Consider the following 23,639-nt stretch of genomic DNA (forward strand, 5'->3'; position numbering starts at 1 on the left):
AGTGGTAAACAGAGGGTCAGGTGGAATCGCAGTTTTTCTAAATGAGAAATGGTGGCAGCCCTGAACATGTTACAATAAAAGCACAGGTTTGTGACGCGAACATGGAGCTTCTCACTGTGGGACTGTGGTCATATTACATGCCTGGGGAGTTTCTACATGCCGTTGTTTTGCTCTTATACGTGCCCCCATTGGCAGATGCTGCAGTAGCCACAGATAAAATATATTCTGTGGTTAGCAAACTAACCACTGATCACCTCACTGCCTAAATTGCCATTTCTGGTTATTTCAACCAGGTTTCACTCTCCTCCAGCCTCACCAGCTTTCATCAGTCTGTGGGCTGGACCACCAGGGGATCCAGGACTCTGGACTTATATGCCAGAGGGAGGCATACAAGTCAGTCAGGCTACCACCCCTGGGCAGCTATGATAACAACATTGTATACCTTACACCAAATTACACACCAGCAGTTCAACCAATCACCACACAATCAGTGCACTCTTTTCCCAAAAACAAACCACAGATCACAAAGGACCTTCTTAATAAGAGGTGGGTCTTCAGAGCTGGAAACAAGGAAGAACTTAAATGGGTGCAGGCATAACTAAAGATTCAACTTTGCCAGGAAAAAAACTGCCACAGGGAGAAGCTGTAGCATAATCTACAACTGAAAAACACAAAGTAAGTGTGGAATGGGATGAGGACCATCACTGGGTACAAGCAAGCTGGTAACATTGCAGTGAACGGGGGCAGGGACCGGGCTAATGAACGGAATCTGTTTATCAACAGATTTGATTCTCTTTGATTCTGCCCTCCACTGATGCTACCAGCCTCAGTGGGCCGGCTGAAGGAATTCCAGGCTCCTCAGTGCCCCTTCCCTCTCAGCGGAGGCGGTCGCACTTCTCTCCCTCTCCCTCCCCTTATCTTCCCTGCTTCGCTCCTCTCATCTCGTCTAGTCTACTGTCTTATACTTGAGAGACTCTCTCAGCCCTGCTCTCCAAACTATGAAAAACGATGGATTTGATCAGCTGGTCTCTCAACGCAATTGACACCATCTTCTCGACGAGAAGCCTAGGTTCGGGGGAACCTAACTGTCCGGCAGGAATGTATGCTGCTGGCTACACGATGGACGGATGGGAGCGGTGGAGGGTCGTGTGCCTGGCAGCTCTTTCCGTGGAGGACATTGAAGACATCTACCTATTCGGAACCATGATTACAGGTATTATGCTGATTGGATTAGGCATTGCCCTGGTTTATCAAAGATTGAAGAAGACGGTGACAGCCGCTCAAAGCCCCACTAGGCTGGCCGGAATGATTGATGGAGTGGGCAGAGCTGTTAGCACTCAGACTGGGACAATTGATCGCAAACTGGATAACATCATGGAGAAGCTCACAGCTTTGCAAAAATTATTGGATGGCAGAGACCAGCGTGGACATTAGTGGAGCTGGAAATTACAGCTTCTCGTACGGAAACCCAAACAACCCTATTCTATCAGGTTTTGGCTCCCCCCAATCAGCACTGGCCTCGGCCAAGGACGCTGCTGAACTAACAACTCCCCCTGAAGAACAAGGCAGTGAGACTCTCTTGCATTCCTCTCCCCCGATCCCAAGGACTTACCGCACCCTCCCCCCCATCCAACGCCTTCGCCGCTTCATACCGCCAGCGTGAACAGGCTGATCTGTTAACCAGCGCCTCCATGGCTGCAGGACCGGATGGCTGTCTGTCTCTGCTGGACTACCTCCGCTACCCCTTTTCCCTCACCCGTTGCAAGTCGTGTCATTTTTATGTTGTAAGGTGTAGTGATCATGTGCTTATGTTGCTGAGGTGTTCACCTCTCTCTCCTCATGTTATTATGTTTCTTTTCTTCTCTCCTCCCCTGTCTCCCGACCGGTCTACCCCCTACTGTGATGTTTGTGTATATGTATGGCCGGGTTGATGGCCAGTTTTTTTCGCTGGTACTCGTAACTAGTGACATGGTATATTGCAACAGCAATAAAGGGTTGAATAAAAACAAACAAAAACAAAAAACAATGTTTACACCTCCCTGTTATTTCCCCATCAAAGACACCAAACGAAGGTCTCCACCCCCACTGCACACAGTTTTTCTCAACTGACCAGGTGAAAAAACTCTACTCAGCAAGGCTGCGAGGCCTGATGCTGAAGACAGTACCTGTTCACCCTCTCCCTGAGTCTGCAGAAGCTTCCTCAACTCTAGGAAACATCCTATGTGGCCTCCATTCCAAAGAAAAGATGTTCCAGCTCCATTAAGGACGTCAGACTAGTTTCTTTGATTTCACATATCATTAAGACCTTTGAGAGACTGATGCAAAGACAGCTTTGATCCCTGTTAACAGACCATCTGTTTCTGTATCATCAGCAAGAGAAAAGAGCTGATGATGAACTTCCAGTGTAACAGGGAGCCCCTAAGACCAGTCACCATCCATGGGGAGGAAGTGAAGGTGGTGCAGGCCTACAAGACCTGGGGGTTGACCTGAATAACAGACTGTATGGGGCGGGCAGCACAGCAGCACTGTACAGGAAAGGCCAGAGCAGACTGTGCTGTCTGAAGAGGCTCAGGTTGTTAATATGTGTGGCTGCTGTGTATGTTTTATCAGCCCTTAGTGGCCAGTGTGCTTTTCTACACATGTGCCAGCAGGTTCTGCAGGATTGAAGAGCACCTGTTCACCCCTCTCCCCGAGTCTGCAAAAGGTCCCCCAACTCTATGAGACATCCTGTGTGGTCCCCTTTCCAATGAAAGGATGTTCCAGCTCCATTAAGGACTTCAGACCAGTTGTTCTCACCTCACGTATCTTTAAGACCTTTTAGAGGATGGTGCAAAAACTGCTTTGACCCCTGGTGACAGGCCACCTGGATCCCCTACAGTTTGATTACCAGGCAGCGATGTACAAGAAAGGCCAGAGCAGACTGTGCTGTCTGAAGAGGCTCAGGTTTTTAATATGTGTGGCTGCTGTGTGTGTTTTATCAGTCCGTAGTGGTCAGTGTGCTTTTCTACACAGTGGCCTGCTGGGAAAGTAGCATCAGTTCAGGCAAAACCAACATTAGCAAAGAAGAGAATGTTAGCAAAACTGCACAATATTATGACCAATTCTGCCCATCTGCTCCTGGGGGTGCTATCCTGAAGCACATTTAGCACTGGCTCATTCCACCATGGTGTGTCAAGAAGCACTACCAGTGATCCTTTCTACCTGCTCCCACTGGTCAGTGACTTACTGTAAAGAGAGCTGGGACCACAGTAACAAAGGTTACCAAAGTAACAAAGGTAACACACTATGTCGTCATGGATTAAAATCCTGCAGCGCTCGCAAAGTCCCCCTGCTTAAACCAGCACATGTCCAGGCCCATCTAAAGTTTGCCAGAGACCATCTGGATGATCCAGAGGAGGATTGGGAGAATGTCATATGGTCAGATGAGACCAAAATAGAAAACTTTTGTATAAACGCCACTCGCCGTGCTTGGAGGGGGAAGAATGCTGAGTTGCATCCCAAGTACACCATACCCACTGTGAAGCACGGGAGTAGAAACATTATGCTTTGGGGCTGCTTTTCTGTAAAGGGGACAGGACGACTGATCCATATTAAGGAAAGAATGAACGGGGCCATGTATCGTGAGATTTTGGGCAAAAACCTCCTTCCATCAGTGAGAACACTGAAGATGAAACGTGGCTGGATCTTCCAGCATGACAATGATCCCAAACACACCACCCGGGCAACAAAGGAGTGGCTACGTAAAAAGCATTTCAAGGTTCTGGAGTGGCCTAGCCAGTCTCCAGACCTCGATCCAATAGAGAATCTGTGGAGGGAGTTGAAAGTCTGTGTTGCCCAGCGACAGCCCCAAAACATCACAGCTCTAGAGAAGATCTGCATGGAAGAATGGGCCAAAATAGCAGCTACAGTGTGTGCAAACCTGGTGAAGACCGATAGGAAACGTTTGACCTCTGTCATTGCCAACGAGGGTTACATTCCAAAATATTGAGGTGAACTTTTGTTATTGACCAAATACTTATTTTTAGCACCATTATACAAATACATTTTTTGAAAATCATACAATGTGATTTCCTGGATTTTTTTACATTCTGTCTCTCACAGCTGAAGTGTACCTATGATGAAAATTACAGACCTCTCTTGTCTTTTTAAGTGAGACAACTTTTTTGCCCCACTGTACTCCTGTATGCAATTCAGTTCAATTCAACTTAATTTGTAACCACGTTCTCACAACATTACATTGTCTCAAAGCACTTCATGGCATCCCTGCCCAAAGCCCCCAGTGAGCAAGCCAGACAATGGCAAGGAGAAACTCCCTAGAAGGAAGAAACCTTGGGAGGAATCAGACTCAAAGGGGGAGCCCAACCTCCTGGGGCTGGCAGAGGAAGTCAGATGAGCAAGATGGCAAAATCACATTGTCCCAATTTTAAGACAAGAATGCAAAAGATTTTCCCTCTGGCATCAGTAAAGTTCATCTAATCTAATCTAATACCCAAAACAGAACATACTCTCATTTAGGCTGTAGTCCCTTTTACTTGTCGAAGTTACTATGGGGTAAGTCATGGCTGGATAGTATACTTTCAAATGCATGTTTTATTCAAAAAATGCTGGTTAATCTTACTCGTCAGTATAACAGATGAAATAGCAATTTAAAAAACATGCGCCGCGGTCTCCGAAATCAGTACAATGCTCAATATTTTTACTGTTGTCTGGTTGACCAATATCTCAGTTGGTGTACCCTGTGTCTTCTTCTCCTGAGGACCACTGCCATCTCCATGATGTTCCATTCTTCAATCCTATCCAAGCCTCCCCAGTATAATCAGAGCCTACAGACTCAGTTAGTATTTTCATTTCCTCCATATTATCAATGGTAGCCAAGTCAGTGTAGTTCTGTCTGCAGTAAGCCTGGGCGTCAGTCCAGGTCAGGTTTATGTTTACAAAATGGTACTGATGTGAAAGGCATGAACAGTGGCTGTGAAACTCTGCAAAAATGCACACAGACAAACAGAAACAAATACACACATTGATCATAAATAGAAAAATAGAAAGGCTTTTATAAGTTCATCCTCTTAATTTACAATTTTGTCTTTTGTTTTACCAATCTTCACAAATGAGAAATACTTTTGGTATCAAATCAGACTCACTGCAACCTGAATTTGAATTCATTTACCCAATTTTGACTGTTAAACTGAACTTGAATTTCATTACCTGAATACCAGAACCTAAACAAGAATATGTTTACTTGAACTTGAATTAAAGAAACCAAACTTGAATTTATTATTTGAACTGTAATTTCTGTTTCTTTGTGTGGTAATAAAAAATCAAGTTCTTTATTAACTGCTGACCTGTCTTACGATTAGCTAGGATTGTGCTCAGTTAGATCCATGTTCTTTTGCACTTTCTGAGTATCGCAGATGTTTCCCCTGTTTTTCGGGACCTGAATTTCTCAGTCCAAATTTTTTTTTACCTAAATTTTACAACTCATTTTCATACTCATACAGCATTTTCAATAGCTGAGTTTTACAACCTGAACTTGAATTTTTGTTACTACACAATTAATATAAATTCAAATTCATTATCTCAAATTTTTAAGTTAAAGATACTGAATTTTATTATTTTTTTAATTTAATTTATCCTCAATCTTTAAGTTCAGATGAACATATTCAAGTTTGAGTTCTTTGATTCAAGTTTAGGTAAACATACAGTATTAAAATTTAGGTTCTGTTATTCAGATAATGAAATTCAAATTCAGGTTAACACATTCAAATGCTGGTAAATAAGTCAAATTCAGGTTGCAGTGAGTCTGATTTGACACCATACAAGTCAAATGAAAGAAACTGACCTGAAATCAGTAGAAGTTTCAGCAGAAGAAACACATTACAACCCATCATGCTGATCCAACGGGCTGCAGAAAACTTTGTTTATGGTACTGATCATTTCACATGCATTTGAGCACATACATGCATGCACATTAATATTTTGCATAGTTATATTTGTAGGGATTCCTTTTCGACTCCCTTTTTAAAATGATTAATTAACCATCAAAATATTTAGAAATATGGTAATGTTTTACATTATTTGCATCTTCATGATGCGTTTGTAACACATTCATAGGACATTCATAAGCAGCATGTAATAATAATGATGATGATGCTGCAATATTATATTATAATGTAGTCTATAAATTTGTAACATTTTCTTATACACCTGCTTTACATTCAAACACACATTCACACCTATAGTCAATTTTGAAAACATGCAAATTCCACACACATAGAGCGTGAATTGGAATCAAACCTCTCTACCACTATATATCACTTTAGAAATATGATGGAAAACAAATAATATAAAATCTACATAAATATACTGTTTGGGGTGAATAACTTTTACAGTAAGAAAGGATTATTTGCGAATTGCTACAAATATTTACTAGGAAAAATACACATTCTGTATTATTCTTTAAAAAAGTTGTCATTTGTGTAGAAGTGTGAAATAAATTAACATTTAAGATTTCAATAATGTTAATATAAGAATATTCTTTAGTAGAATTATAATTGTATTTAAAAGTCTTAACATATATAACGTTACCTGTTTTCTGTGAGTCTAGGGGGGTTTCTCTTTATCTGTGCCTGTTAAAATGACTCTTTGTATGTCTCTGAACGTAAGAGTATCAAATGGAATGTTCTGGAATGCCTCTTGCAGGACACATAATTATGTATTTAAAACAGAATATACATGTTGTTGCATATTTATTTGCATGTTGAGTTTTTTTTTTAAACATTTGCATTTGCATGGCTGGGAGGACTGGGAAAGTAAACCTTTATTTCTGCAATGTTGACTACATCACCTCGGGGAATTCCACACCAAGGAAATAATTAATTGATTCAACCATGATGGTCACATAAAAGGCAGACAGGTTCAGAAAACACTGGCCATCCAGTGTTAAACATGGTAACTCATAAAAGCACCAGCTGAACTTGAATAAACCCAAGATCAGTGCTTAGTCTATGTCAGGTCCTGCCAGAAAGCATCGCAAGTCCTGTCTGATTCTGAGTGCCTGGGATCCAGCACCTATTCACGTGGATCCAGCACAGCTCTGGCTAAGAAGAAAACAATTACAAGACAAGTGTATGCATTGTAATTTACAGACCAATATTCACACAATTTCACATCCTCCATTAGTTTAGATTCATTCTTCATAAGTCATGTTTTTAGCACCGTACTTTAAAAGCGTTCTGGGTCCTGCGCCTACCTCATTTTACCTCTGCTCTCATATGCCCTTTGCATTCTGGCACCTTCTGTTTTACAAATTATGCACTGCTCACAATGCTATTAAACACTCAAATCACCAAAACCTATTAGTCCTAGTCAAGTCTCAAGTCTTTGAGGGGCAAGTCCAAGTCTCAGGTCTTTGAGGGGCAAGTCCAAGTCTCAGGTCTTTGGTCACAAGTCAAAGGACAAGTCTTAAGTCTCTCATGTTTGTATTGAGCATTACTTCATCTGCTGCATGCCATCCACTCTGCTTAGAACACTGCATTGCTGTATCTAAACAATTCAAATCATGTGTTATCATCACTCCTTCATATAATGGCATGTAGCATCAGCATTGATTAGTTGTTTGGTATATAACCGCTTTAAACACTTTATCTCAGGCACTGGTCCTCTGGCTCTTTTCACATTCAGTTGCTAAAACTGTTAATTTTTAAGAAAAAAATAATTTGAAAACATTAAAAAAATATAACTCATAATATCTAATAATATTCAGTATAATATAAAAATAATAATTTTCCAGTCTAAATAATGCACAAATAAGAATAATGAATAATGTTTAATAAAGGCTTCCTGTACATTTACATGTAGAGTAGTCTGCCAGTATCCATGGATGATATGTCCCAAAACCTACTGCTGATGGTCAAAATGGAAGAACCCATATACAACATGATTTTCCTGTACATACATATGCTAAAGTTTAATTGATACATTACGCACAGTAAGACATTACTAAAATGAAATGCAGTAATAATAAAGTTCATTGTACATTATTATACAGTGCTACACAGTACTGTACTTGTCACATTGTGCCCGTCATGTCTGCCTCAGCCCCGGTTACCTAGCTAGTGTGCCTCTAACTAACCATGCCCAGTGCTCTTGTGTCGCTCCTCTCATTTCAGCCCTCACGTTAATCACTGCCTCTTGTTTGCTCCTGTGTTGGTCATGTGCTTATAAGTAAAGTCAGGGCTCTCAAGTCTTATGCATTGACTGTGAGACACTTGCATTTCAACCAGTTCACATGCTCACGCGCCGCACCTTATGTTTGTCAAGCTGAGAAGTAAGGGTTAGGGTTATAATTATCAATAAATAATGTACTTCCCTGTGAAACAATGATGCTGGATGTTTATTTGCATATCATGATATGGTGCAGCCTTTTAATAGGTTTCTGTTTTTCTGTTAATCCTTCATGGTGTTGAATAAGTCAGCAAGCATAAGTGTAAGGCTAGTGAGTGACTGGTGTTTTCGGGGGAGACTTATGTGCCTCTCAGACATATGTTTGCCAGATTAGTCATTGAAATCATTACCATTTGTTAATCTCTGTCTCTTCCTTCCCTGCTGCCCCAGTTTCAGACCCATCGAGGTCTTGTTTTGTTTTTGGCTTTGTATTGTTGGTTAAATAATACCCTGGTCAGTCATCACCACGCTCATTCCCGAGTTTTCCTGTCAGCTAGTTGAGACAAAATGACCAATCTCCCCAAAATGACGAGTGGCACTTCAGATGAGCCTCTTGTGCTCTCCGTTTTTCTAGGGAGGATATCCCATGTGTGCCGCCTCCTACCTTCGTCCAGTCCTCTGATCGACCCTGGCCGCTCATGGAAAACCCTCCGTCAGGTGCCCCATCGGCCTGTGCTCTGCCCAGCGAGCTTGATGGGCCAAATGGCCTCCTCTCATTTGTAACTTCCTTATGTTCTAAATTTTACTGTTACACTGGTTTAGTAACCAGCTTTGACAGATAGGAGACTTGAGACTGGTCCAGCAGACTAAAAATTGAGAAAATTTAATAGCACAAGTAGTGTCGAGTTTTACCCGTATTCCTGGATTCCCGTGCTTCCCTTCCCATCCTGCTTACAGCATCGTATGAGAGGATGACTGGGCTGATGATACTGATAAGTTGGATGAAACTGTTTGTTACTGGTTTAGTGCAGTTTTGGTCAAAGTGATGTCCAATATCGGCACCAGATGTCAGGTTGAGTAGAAGCTGTTTATCAGGGCATAATATTTGTGTACAAAGGGACCTTTTTACACCCTTAGTTTCATTCAACTGTAGCTAAAACATTTTAACACAGATATTCTACCCTACCTGACATCTAATACTGGTATGTGGACAAGATGTGGACCAAAAAAGCAGTAAAGAATACGAGCCCTGGTGTTTACATAAAGATGTGACATCGGCATCACATTTTCTCAAGGGGAAACCAAGCATCCTGACTGTGTACTGTAAGAGTGTTAGCTGGTGTTTATTAAGGATACTACAGCTAAAGCTACAGAATGGCCGCCAATGAAGACTAGTCTCTCTCATGTGCACTGGGAAAGTCATTTTAAAAAACCATGCACTTCTGCTCTATCCTGTCTACTAAAATCATACACATTGGAGAAAAAAGGCTTCCACTTGCAAGTCTAATATGTGACAAAAACCATAACCCTATGATAAAGGAAAGGATGCATGTGTATGAAGCTTTTTGAAAAGTACAGCAATTTCTATAGTCCCTTCAAAAAGGCAGGATATGATATTTTGAATTTCTCCATAAACGCCATCACTGTTTTTCAAAACAGTCCCTTCATCTCTTACTAAGGTTATACAGTAGCTTTTACTGGTATAAACCAGTCTTTTACACACCATTCTCCTGTGCATTACTATTTCAGCTGGTGCATGTTTTTGTGTAGAAATTAAGGCACTTTTCTTATCACCTGTTGTCTCAGTCACCTCGCCATTACCCAGAACAGTTGTGTCTTGATATTTTATGAAACTCTTTACTCTTGAGTTATCTGTCAGTTCCGAACAAAACTCCTTCACTTGCTCACTAACTCTATAGCTTGTGGTGAAGTGGTATTCTTCTGGGCAACAGGAATTCGTTCGCAATCTGCAGAGCTATACACTTTGTTCCAGTGTCAACAGACCACCACTGGCATTCTCAGGCACAAATGCAGAGTGAGCCCAGAGTGGAGCCCACAATTTCGCTGACTTTGCAAAGTGAGTTAGCAGGTGAACACTGAATGTCATAAATGCTTCCCCATACAGTAATTGACACCTTGCCACAAACTTGAAACTTTTACTTTTCCGATGTCTAGGAAGGTGACATTCTCTTTCAAAAGTAGAAATACTGTTGACACCAGAAGACCTACAGTAGGTGCTGAAGCAAACCATTCAGGACTGTCCAGCCGTACAACAGAAGCCATGCTCACCACTCTGGGGCCTCCCAGTGTCTGAACTCGGCCAGTGGTCTAAGAAGTTATATTATTACAGCGTGTCGTTTGTAAAGTTACTCAGCACTTTTTTTACTTTTAACATTTTGTGAACTTTTATTACATTTAGCTAGAAATAAACAATGCTAATGTGCATCAGAACTTTTTATTACAGTATGTGTAATATTTGCTATATGTAAAATTACTTACTGTTTGTAAACACAAATAATATTTTTAAATGTTAAATATATACGTTAGATGTAAATGTACACGTAAATGTTAAATATACATATTAAATATAAATGCTAAACATAAATATTAAATGTAGACTCTAAATGTTGAGAACACATGCAAATTATCCACGCCCCTCTGACTTGTTTGGATGGAAATGGCCTGTAACGGTGAAAGTCCTCTAAGTGGCTGCCGGCGATGGAGGACAGCATGGTGAATTCCGCTCCTTTAGAGGCGATAGAACGTGCGGTTTTGGCAGGTGTTTGCGCTGCACTGTGGAGCGGATTTCATGCCACCTTGAAATGCAAACAGGACATTGATCTGTGCACTGGGGGATCAAACCACTATTGCAGTTGAAGCAGAGGAGGGAGACAAGGAGGGATGTGGAAGCAGGAAGCAGGTAGATAAACAGAACTTATCATGCAAGTTATAATTAGTTTTTATACAGAAAGTATTAAAGTTAGAAACCAAAATGTAATTATTTCTGAGGTTTTTGAAGACCCTCTATTCAGGCAGGACCCTGGTTAGTCAGGTCCAACAATACCTGAGGACCTCTCTTCAGATATTTATAGATTATTTATTTCTACTCTTATTGCAACAATGACAAGTAATGACAGATATTTGACTCCCTGTACACAATCACTCTTCTAATCATATATGATTCTGAATCTGCAGTGCTGAAGATCAAGAGCTGGGGTTTCAACCCCTACAGCAGAAACACAGGAAGCAAATACTTCATCTGTGCAGTTCCATGTTTAAATATTTTAACAATTCCTGCACGTACTGCATTCGCGGATCAACCTGACATTTGGAGCAGATGAAGTTGAGTTTCTTAGTCTCAGGCAGGCTGACCCAGTAATGTGGGTCTTTAGATTGTACTGCCCCTGTGGTCCCACACAAGTTACTGTTGGATATGTTGTTTGGTGCCCAGTTCTGGTAGCAGACATTTTCTGCACTGACCCAGAACCAGAAGTTCAGTGAGCAAGAGAAGCGCAGCCCCAGCCAGACATGATCAGTGGAGGCATCCTCAGCCAACCTGCTGACCCAGTACTGGATCTCCTCATTGTGGACAGACACCAGGTCCGAATGGTGCGTTCTGCAGTAATTCAGGGCTTCATTCCAGGTCACGTTGCTATTTACCAAGATCAGGTTATCTGAGGCAGAAGGTAAGATGATTGTCAGAAAGCCGGTTCAGGAGAAAGTCATGTGACATTTGGAAACTTGGAGAAAGGAATTCATCATCAGAAGGTTAAAGGGGGTGAAATTCACAAGACAGTGAAGACAAAACAACTGCAACTACAAGGCAACTGTGCTTTGTGATGTGTATTTAGTGTACTTATAACACTAAAATATAACTTTAGGTGTCATATATTTGTAAAGTAATGTCAAATAAATTGTTCAATAAAGGTGAGAATCAGCCACTGTAGTAAAGTTATATCACTCACCATCATAGCATATGAATGGATGCTTGTCATTACATGATGTTATAGTCCATCTCCCATTCAAACTGACCTGAGCTAAAGCACATGCGTTATTGACATAATAATTTTGGCCATTTTTCCAGTTACGGAATGAGGAGTTTGACAGGTCTGACCATCCCCATGTGTCCCGGAACAGGCCAATCCACACAAAAGTGCCTTTCGGAAACATTTTATTTATGAACTCATTATCTTCTTGATTCCTCACAGTGGCCAGGTCTGTGTAATTCTTTCTGCAGTAGCTCTGAGCATCAGACCAATTCATATGTTGGTTAATGAAGGTGAAGTTCCAGGTAGCATTTATTCCGTTTTTAGAGGAGGGAGCTGTGGATTGTTGTAAACAGCATAAGAAACAACAATTAGCTAGAAGTCATTTACATTTTATGTTTAGCTGATGTTTTTCTCCAGAAACATACACTTCTTTTTTGCAAAATCTTTGCATTTGGGGGTTTATGGAACGCAACAGTCTCAGATTTGAGCAGGTGACCATCGAATCACAAGCATAGTGTCCTAACGATAGATGAAACGGTTACTGGTTTCATGGTAAACCACATTAAATTTTCCAATGGCTAGTGTTGCCGCTACAGATTTTGATTACCTTAAACACCGGGGGAAACAATGCCCTTTTATTCAGCTCTTAAAAGGAATAACACAGGCATCAAATACCCGCTGAACACACATAACGGGGAAATAAAACCCCGACTGTAGGCATACACACGGTGAGTAGTTTACACAACAACTAGACACATGCGAGAACCAGAGAGGGATCACAAAAGACACAGCCAAGGACACACATGATAATCAGGAAAACAACTATACACAAAGGACACAAACAAAGGCTATTTGCAATTTTCCTAGCATGCGCCTGAGCTGTTACTGGGATCCATCGTGCGTGTGGGGCCATCTCACCAGTGCAACATTACGTTACACTGTGGTAACGTTACAGGATTAACCAAAGTTAACAGCACACCCTGGTGCAGCATGCCGCGTGGGTTTCTTTTGTGTTGAAAATAGGGCGGAAGACAGTGACAGCGCTCAGGAAGTGATTCAGCCATCTGGAGGACCAGCTCAGAGTAAGGTGACCTAATCCATGTCAGGAGGGACACTATCAGCTACTTCAGGTTTTACAAACTACTGTAAAACTGAAAGGCTGCAATGCTTGGCTAATTACTTCAATGCTTCTTGTGCAATAACCTGTCTGTTTCCCTGATTGAAAGACTCATCCAGTTGTTTTACTTTAACGTTTGTAACACATTATGATTGTAGGAGACTGACCAATCAGCACACAGCACGGACTGAGTGCTTAAGTGAAATCCAGCTCTTTTTCACTGAAATGGTGGTTTTCAAACCCTGTCCTAGCTCATAGTGTGCCCCCTGACATGGATTAGGTGGTCACCCTAGGTCAGAGGTGTGGTCCTCTTTTGGCTTTTATAAGACCGCAGAAGATGGCTACACCGTCTGCAGATCAGGCAGAAAGAAAATATCTATGAAGGGGGGCAGCACGTCTATCCTTACAAATCATCTTCGTAATCACCACTCTTTACCTTGTAGTGAATGCAAGGAAAGTTAACTTTTACTGTAGCTCAGTGCAGGATGTGGGGACTTTGGAGTGGGGAAAATTTTATGATTTTTCTGTCTAACTTGGTAATACTTCTCAGTAATGTAAACGGAATACTGTAGTGTTATTGTGATATCGAGAATAAAGTCATAATTTTGGCCTACGTGTTATTTTAGGGGGGAGATATGAGAATATAGAGTTTCAGGACGGAAGTACAGAGGTGGGAACAAGACAGACTCAATGCTAGCAGACTGCATGGTAATTGTTTTATTGTTGTGCTAATTATTTTTTTAAGAAAAGAAAAGGCTTTGGTTATTTATTTTTTTGTCTACTATATTATTATTCTATTTTTTTAATTGTTTGGTGGTGCTAATTTTATTTAAATATAAAGAATACATGTCTTTTTTAAAAAGCATTTTTCATTTTAACCTTTTGACAAATCCTGTATACATGCAATATACGAAAATGTTCTGTCATTTAGGCTGTAGTGCTTTTTACCTGTCAAAGTTACTATGGGGTAAGTCATGGCTGGATAGGATACTTTCAAAGGCATGTTCCATTTGTCAGAAAAGAGCTGGTTAATGTTACTCACCAGTATAACAGAGGAAATACCCCGTAACACTCGAATATGAACAATTAATATTATTCCAAAAACCGTTGTCTTTCATCCCAACACAGTTATTGCCGTTATTCTGCATATACTGTGCAAGCTTATACCAGTTGGTGTACACTGTGTCTCCTTCTCCTGAGGGCCACTGCCATCTCCATGATGTTCCATTCTTCAGTCCTATCCAAGCCTCCCCAGTATAATTAGAACCTACAGACTCAGTTAGTCTTTTCATTTCCTCCATATTGTCAATGGTAGCCAAGTCAGTGTAGTTCTGTCTGCAGTAAGCCTGGGCGTCAGTCCAGGTCAGGTTTATGTTTACAAAATGGTACTGATGTGAAAGGCATGAACAGTGGCTGTGAAACTCTGTAAGAAAGTCACACAGGCAGAGAGAAACAAATACACATGATCACAAATAGAAAAACATAAACCTGATCTGACCAAAGGAATGATTGATTTGTCTTAACAATCTTTACAAAGAATGACTGAGGAAGAATACACACACGCGTGCGCGTATGTAGGGTATACCTATCCTTATGGGGCCCACTCATTCACTTCTATAGGAAAAATGCTAATGCTAACTATGACAACCTAAACCCCCACCCTGCCCTAACCATAACCATATATCATATATATATGATAATGAATTTCCAACAGCCTGCCAGTTTCTTTTCACAAATATGTATTCTTTATATTGACATAAATGTACACACACTATATAAGGACAAAAGTATTGTTGTCCTCTTAAACACTGAATTTCATTCAGGTGTTTCATTCAGACTCATTGCCCAAATGTATAAAATGAAGCAGCAAGTCATACAGCACTATATACAAACACTTGTGAAAGAAGAGGTTGTTCAGAAGAGCTCAGCGATTTCAAGCCTGGTACAGTCATGTGATGCCGCTTTTAGTAATAAGTCACTTCATGAAATTTCTTCTCTGCTAGATATTCCGCAGTCAACTGAAAGTGCTGTTATTGTAAAGTGGACGTGTTTAGGAACCACAGAAGCTTAGGCCATTAATTGGCTAATCATGTAAAATAAGAGAGCAGGGCTGCAGAGAGCTGAGGCTACTGTAACTACCTCTGGCATTAACACCTGACAAACATGGTGCAGCCGGAGCGTCATGGGATGGAGCTGCATGCAGGCCTCACATCACCAAGTGCAATGCCAAGTGGGGGGGGGGGTGTAAAGCATGTCGCCACTGGACTCTGGAAACAGTGGAAACATGTTCTGTGGAGTCACAAATCACACTGCTCTGTCTGTCTGTCAGTGCCTGACCTCACAAATGCTCTTCTGGATGAATGGGCATAAATGACCACAGACACGCTACAGAATCTTGTGGAAAGAAGAGTGGCAGCTGTTATAGCTGTAAAAGGGGGACCAACTCCATATGGATGCCTGTGGGTTTAGAGTGGGATGTCATGAAAGTTCCTGTAGGTGTAATGGCCAGGTGTGTGTGTGTGTGTGTGTGTGTTTGTGTAGATTAGTTTTATATTACATTGTGAGGACCAAATATCCCCCACAACGTAATAAAAACCATTTTTTTAAATATATTTTGGGGACTTTTTATTAGGTCCCGACAAGGATCTGTGAATGGAATCAAAAATGTAAAAATACCAATATTTTGTTTGATTACTAGTGGTTAAGGTTAGGACCGGGTAGCAGCTGTCATGTTGGGATTAAAGTTTTCCCCACAGAGACATAATTACAAACTTTGTAAAGATTGATAAGACAAATCAATCACTCCTTTGGTCAGATCAGAAGGTGTGTAGGTGTGTGTGTGTCTGTTTGTGTCTGTGTGTGTGTCTGTGTTCGTGTGTGTAAATGTCCCCACAATGTGATAACAACCTGTAACTTTTTACCTTGTAGGAACATTTTTTTGATTCCCTCAAGGATAACCTCAATTTTATAAAAATCTGTGAATACAATCAAAAAACTGTAAATGCCAAGAGGGCTGCGTAGGGGTTAAGGATTGAAGTTTTTTGTTTTATTCTTATGGAAATCAATGGAGAATCACCATAAAGATAAAGCATGGAGGAGTTCATGGGCTCTGTGTGTGTGTGTGTGTGTGTGTGTGTGTGTGTCTGTGTCTGTGTGTGTGTCTGTGTGTGTGTGTGTGTGTGTCTGTGTGTGTGTGTCTGTGTCTGTGTGTGTGTGTGTCTGTGTGTGTGTCTGTGTGTCTCTGTACACGTTTCAATATAATGAATATATAAAGAATGCATTTCTATGAGATGAAACTGACAGGCTGGTGGATTAACATTATGATCGAAGACGTACAGAAATAAACAGATTTGTCTATTACAGGTGCAACACGAGGGTCCTGTAAACAAGCAAAAGCAGATTTGGCAGATTTATTCAATATGTAAATTGGTGGGGGGGCTTCTTATGAGAAATATCTCAAGTGCCATGTGACAGAAACCGACCTGAAATCAGTAGAAGTTTCAGCAGAAGAAACACGTTACAACCCATCATGCTGATCCAACGGGCTGCAGAAAACATGGATTATAATACTGATGATTTCATGTGCATATGAGCACATGCACACAGACACATTATGCAAACCTATTTGTGTAGTGACTCCCTTTAAAATCCCATTTTATGATAATTTAAATAACATTTACAGCAGAAGAGGCCAATCTATTCTCCAAAGGACCAGTGTGTCTGCAGGTTTTTGGGAAACCTTTAGGTCAGCTGTTCAAAACCAAGTGTGAGGACTCTATAGCCAATCAGTCCTCTAATTATTATCTAATTAGGGAGGAGCAGGGAAAACCTACATACATAAGAACCTTTCTGAATAACACTGGCCACCCGTGCTTTACAGTAAGAAAGCACTCCAAACTCCCTTCAGAATGGAAGTTCCATAGATCCTAACAGAAATGTCTGAAAAGTAACATATTTTGCATTATTCTTTAAATCTACAGCGATCACAGGTGTGATTCCTCAGTCCTCTGCGGAAAACAAGGGTGGTTAAAGTTCTGGTGGTTTTTTATTATGTTTTGTTTCTTATTTAAATTGTATATGTGCTTATTTAAATTTCCTTCTTTGTCTTCCTTTAAAATGACTCTATAACACTTTGTAATGTGTGTAGTTAAAATAATGACAGATAGATAGATAGATAGATAGATAGATAGATAGATAGATAGATAGATAGATAGATAGATAGATAGATTACTATGTATTTATTTATTATACATGCACATATATTGTGTTGATGGTCTGATTGTATGGTTCTTAAACCTGCTCTCTGTACCTTGGAGACCAATAAAGTATGTTTACCAACCTACCCGCTATCCATGTAATATTCCATATGCGTAAGCTGATAGTCTAATACTACAAACATAATGCAGTATTGTTTCGGTCTCTAGAGTCACGTTAGAAAGAAAAAAAAAAAATAATAAAAAAATACATATAAATTATATATGTAAAATGTATATATATATATTTATATATATATATATATATATATATATATGCAGCATATTTTCTTTGGAGTGTGTGACATTTAGAATAAAAACATTACAAACTCCTTTCAAAAACAAAAGTTCCATATACAGTATGTATGTACCATTATATGTACAGTATATTAGCACATACAGGTACTAGTAAATGTTTAAAAAGTTACATATTTAGCATTATTCGTTCAATATAGAGGTATCACCAGTGTACAACTGTGATTTAAAATTCACATAAGAAGTTTTATTGTGGAAAAAAATCAATAAATGCCTTTACCTGGTCTGGAAGGGTGTGTTTCTCTCTCTCTGTTGAAATGACTCTTTGTGCCTCTGTTAGTAAAAATATTTACTGTGTCGAATAAGAATGTTTTGGAATGTCTCTGTACACAGAATGATCCATGTAAAGCAGAATGCAGACGTGTTTCCATATTTGTTTTGCATTTCTATTCTGCATTCTTTGAGGAGGTGGACAAACATTTACATACTTGACTAACTCAAAGGGAAAGTGTGTCAGACTGTACTGAGATAAGGAACAATTTATAAAAACAGGAACTTGAGACAATGTTTTGTGGCGCTTTGTGAAAGAAATGCAAATTATACATTGCTGTACTTTCTCATTTTATACACTCCAGTCAGGAAATAAATCTTAGTTCCATCTCAGGATGTCTACCCTAAGTCAGCTGACAGGGACATGCAGTAACACCTAAGCATGATTACTGATGTACATATGGAAGTTAGTTTTTACCTTTAACCCCATAACAAACGCCAAGACCCTATATCCCATTACAGCCCATTGTTTGATCCACCATCCATTCACTTTTCTTATATATTATCCTTCTGCTGGTACCAAAATGTCTGTCGTTTGTTTCTCTTGTTTCTTTCTCTCAGCACACATCACATGATTATTTTCACCATCCAGCACAGAGCAATCATAAAATGGGGAATATGGATGCACCATAAAACACTGGAATGTCCCACACTGAAGCAATTTTGTTCAATTACATTGTGCAAATATGAGCAATTGTGCAAGTATGCAATGAGAAGAGAAAGGCGTGTAAATGTGCAGGCGTGAAAGCATAAAGATAAAACATTTGTCGGATTATGGGGAGTTACGTAGGGCAGAGCAGGATGTGAAGGAGACAGTCCAGTGTGGAAGGGGGCAGCATGGTGTTCAAGAACCAGACTGCTTGGGGGACGAAGCTATTGCACAGTCTAGCAGGCCAGCTCCTGGTGCTGCAGAATCTTCTTCCAGATGGAAGTGGGGTGAACAGTCCATGGGAGGGATGGTGGGGTTCGGCTGCGATGCTGGTGGCCATACGGATGCAGACAGCTGGTCAGAATGCTCTCGGTGGTGCCTCTGTAGAAGGTAGTGAGGATGGGTTTGGGGAGGTGCACTTCAGTCAATGCAGAATGTGTAGGTGCTGTAAGAGAACTGGTGTTGCTGGTCCAGGAGAGATCCTCTGTGATGTGAACACCAAGGTACTTGGTGCTCTTCACTGTCTCCACTGTGGCAGCATCGATGCAGAGCGGGGAGTGGTCAGCCTTAGTCCTTCTGAAGTCAACAATGAGCTCTTTTGTCTTGCCAACATTAACAAACAGATTATTGTCCCTGCACCATACTGCCAGCTGTCACACCTCCTATCTGTACGATGTGTCATCATTGTTCCTTATAAGACCTACTACTGTGTTGTCTACAAAGTTGATGATATGGTTCATGATGGAACTGGAGGTGCAGTCGTGGGTCAGCAATGTGAAGAGCAGCGGGCACAGCACACATTCCTGGGGGGCACCCGTGCTCAGCGTGATGGTGTTGGACCCGGTGTTGCCGATCTGGACCATCTGGGGCCTCTCAGTGAGGAAGTCCAAAATCCAGATGCAGGTGGAGGTGTTAAGTCTGAGAAGGTCTAGCTTGCTGATCAGCTGCTGAGTGATGATGGTGTTGAATGCTGAACGCTGAATGCTGCTTTCTTTCAACAGTGAGATCCCTTTGATGCTTTGTAAGTTCTCTGCCCCCCCATGAATATCTCTGCCGAGGTAGGTAAATCTCTTGACAAGATCGACATTCTCCACACCCTCAGTGCCAGGATACAGTCAATGGTAAACTTCTTAGGCATAAAACCAGACTGCTCCGGTCACTCACAGGTGAGTTAGTGATCAAAGATCCTGTTATGGATGACCCTAGCGAGGACCTCACCCGGCATTGAAAGCAGTGTTATCCCCCTCTACTGTATTTGCCACAATCCAGGCGATCACCCTTCCCTTTCCAAACAGGGACTACAAGTCCTGTTTTCCAGTCAGTTGGGATGATGCCTGACTCCCAAATGGAAGCAAAGATTCCCTGCAATGCCAGGAGGACAGACTTACCACCCACCTGGAGAAGTTCACCCTGGATACCACAGGTCCCTGCGGCCTTCCCTACCCCAAGCTGATTCACCACCAGTGCAAGCTTAGTGAGATTGGGTGGTTCACAGCTGATCGGAGAATCAGCTTCGAGAACCGTGGACCTGGAGATGTCCGACATCCTAGCTGGAGGGTCAGCTTTAAACAACTGCTCGAAGTAGCTGCAGGTTAATGATCATCACAAGTTTTTGCTATGTTTAATATTTGCTGTGTGTAAAATTACTTGCTATTTGTAATCATAAATATGTTTAAATGTAAATATTAAACGCAAATGTTAAATATATATGTTAGATGAAAATGTACATGTAAATCCATCCATCCAACCATTCTTCAAACGGTTTATCTTTCTGGATCGCGGGGCGTCCAGAGCCTGTCCCGGAAGCAATGGGCATAAGGCAGGGAACAACTCAGGATGGGGGGCCAGCCCATCACAGGGCACACTCACACACCAGTCACTCACACATGCATACCCACGGGCAATTTAGCATCTCCAATTAGCCTCAGCATGTTTTTGGACTCTGGGGGGAAACCGGAGAACCCGGAGGAAACGTACATGTAAATGTTAAATGCAAATATATAAAAATATTAAATATAAATGTCAAATACAAATATAAATTAAACAGTTATATGTAAATGTTAAATGTAAATGTTAAATGTAGACTCTAAATGTTGAGAACACATGCAAATTATCCACGCCCCTCTGACTTGTTTGGATGGAAATGGCCGATAACAGTGAAAGTGCACTAAGTGGCTGCCGGAGATGGAGGACAGCATGGTGAATTCCGCTCCTTTAGAGGCAATAGAACGTGTGGTTTTGGCAGGTGTTCGCGCTGCACTGTGGAGCGGATTTCATGCCACCTTGAAATGCAAAGACGACATTGGCATGCGGGGGAAGACAATCGAAGTGATGTACCGAATTACCAAAAAAGTACCCCAGGTGCTTTCAAGAGGGTCTAGCTGCAGATGCCTGTAGAGTGGAGCTCCACCCGAAATACGTCACCTCCACAGGAAACACGTGATTTTTAAGGACGTAAAGTGGAGCTCTGGTTAGGTTTAGGGTTAAGGTTAAGGTTAGGGTTTATTCGCTGTAACACAGAGTTGAGGTCATGTATTTCCGGTGGAGCTCCACTCTACAGGCGTCTGCAGCTGGACCCTTCTTGGTGGTTTAGCATTATAGGTACTGGAATTTTTGTTACTGGTAATCGACTGGAAAGTATTGACAGTACCAAAGCCAACGGACGGTACCAGGTGTGGTGGAAAAGCACACTAAAGACATTCTGAAGTGAGATAGTAGCATTGTGTCTCACAAGGGGTTAAATATGTACTCCATTACAGTAACTTGCTATGTGGAACTTATTGACGAAGACATAGCCAGCAAGTTAAATAATAAGGCAGAGTTCTTTAAGTTATGTTCACTAGCACTGGACAAAAGTAACGACATAAAAGACACTGCTCAGCTCTTAATTTTTATCCGAGGGATTAACGACAGTTCTGAAATAACGGAGGAGTTTTTGGCTAAAAAGCGTGAGAGAATAGGGTACATTAACATCACCGAAAGACTTTGTGTCACCTGAACTCTAGCGCTTCCTGTCATTAGGGTTAAACTGTCCTGCAAATTTGGATAACAGGTGAGATAACAAATAGTCTTGCAGCAAAAATGTTTTGCCTATGTCAGACACGTAGACGGCGGATGCAAAGAAATCATTCCCACCTCAGATATTAAGCATTTTGACAGCAAGTGTTTGAATATTAGTAAAATTTCTGGGTACACTGGTAGGAGGATGTTTTCAAGGGTCAGATATTGTTCCTGGAGAACAATGATCGACGGGTCCCCCCAAATCCCATGACACAGTATTTATAGTTTTAAGGTGGATTATGCCAAGTGCAAATACTTTTTTGTTTTTGTTCAACTCACGCACCCCCAGCCGTCCTTGTAGCAACCACTAGTTGCAAATAGTTTTATTATCTTTTAAGGAATAAACTACTTTAGCCATATTTGTTAATGTTCTATTTTAAATAAGTTTTAAGGAAACTTATTTCCTTATGTGAGCTAAGAACATAAGAAATTTACAAACAAGAGGAGGCCATTCAGCCCATCAAGCTCGTTTGGGGAGAACCTAACTAATAATTCAGAGTAGTTAAAATCTTATCTATCTTTGATTTAAAGGAACTCAGGGTTTTACTGTAGCTGCACTACACTAACTGGGAGACTCCTGCATACACTAACTACACGCTACGGTATGTAAAGAAGTGCTTCCTCAAATTCATTTTAAAATGGAAAGAACATGCAGCACTACATCTGGCGTAAAACGGACACTGCATATCATCATCCCCACCGTAAAGTATGGTGGAGGAAACATCATGATTGAGGGTTTTGCTGCCAAGGGGGGGTCAACCAGTTATTAATTCCAGGGGTTCACTTACTTTTCCCACTAGCACTATTAGTTTTTTTATGGTTGTTCTCAATAAAAGATATTATTATACCCACATTATATTTCTCAATACCTTTGACTTAAATGAAGAGCAGATCACATTTTATGACAAATTAATGCAGAAAACCATTAAATTCCAAAAGGTTCACATACTTTTTATTCCCACTGTAGCTGATGTCAATCTCTAAAATAAAACAATACAGCCAATACAACCTCATTTATAAAAACCAAGGAGTTTGCATTTATTATTATCGCATTTATTAATAATGCACTGCTAGAGACAACCAGCAGTGGCAAAGACAAGGAAAGTTGACAATTTGCACAATAATCACATTCAGGGTAAACATTATGCAACCACACTCACACCATGGTAAAATCTACACTCAGCATTTACAGAACATGGGACAACACAATATTTACTACATGAATACTTGAATATACACGTCAATTTACAGGTAATTTAAATGGCAGTGTGATAGAAGTCATGCTAGTATGTGAATAATGTAGGTTTCTATTGCCTGACCTCAGTGTCATAATACGATTCTCTTTGTATTTCAGTCATGTATATGAATGCACCATAATAAACAGGAATACACCCACACTTATGCAGGGGAAGGGATCCAGGGGGTCAAAGCCAGCTTCAGTATTTCCTAAACAGGATAACATGAGAGGAATGTCATCCCACACAGGGAAACAATCCAGGTATTAAGACAGACAGGTGCAAATATTACGACATCAGACACTGGTGTTCTGGAATACATCCCAATGCCTGGGGCATAAAACATCCAACACTTTATTGAATTCCTTCATGGACTATAGAGACAGCGCTTAACATCCGAGAAGGAGTGGGATGTTGGGATTACTGGCGCAAACTATATTGTTACAAGGGACAGTTTCCACCAGAATATGGAGTCGATCTACATATAATCCACCTCGATCCTTTTCCAGAGTATTTTTTCTCCTGGAGAGAGAAAACCTATGAAATGCTACTCGCAGATGGCATCACTGAAGCTTGTCAGACAATCAC

At 40.9% G+C, this 23,639-nt stretch overlaps 1 protein-coding gene across 1 annotated transcript in view; it reads right to left on the reverse strand.

Moving 5' to 3' along the window:
• Positions 1-17,475, reverse strand: part of LOC125705233 (macrophage mannose receptor 1-like) — a 108,034-nt gene extending 90,559 nt beyond the window's left edge. The window contains exons 1-7 of the mRNA XM_048971676.1: positions 16,752-17,475; positions 14,312-14,692; positions 12,129-12,485; positions 11,429-11,837; positions 9,076-9,152; positions 5,840-5,902; positions 4,828-4,979 (exon numbers count right to left, since the gene is read on the reverse strand). Coding sequence (XP_048827633.1) covers positions 4,828-4,979; positions 5,840-5,902; positions 9,076-9,152; positions 11,429-11,837; positions 12,129-12,485; positions 14,312-14,692; positions 16,752-16,827 — 1,515 coding nt within the window. The 5' untranslated portion in view covers positions 16,828-17,475. The remainder of the gene's footprint in view (positions 1-4,827; positions 4,980-5,839; positions 5,903-9,075; positions 9,153-11,428; positions 11,838-12,128; positions 12,486-14,311; positions 14,693-16,751) is intronic.
• Positions 17,476-23,639: the final 6,164 nt, after the last annotated feature.

Source organism: Brienomyrus brachyistius, chromosome 12, assembly GCF_023856365.1.
Source record: "Brienomyrus brachyistius isolate T26 chromosome 12, BBRACH_0.4, whole genome shotgun sequence".
In the NCBI taxonomy this organism is placed as follows: Eukaryota; Metazoa; Chordata; class Actinopteri; order Osteoglossiformes; family Mormyridae; genus Brienomyrus; species Brienomyrus brachyistius.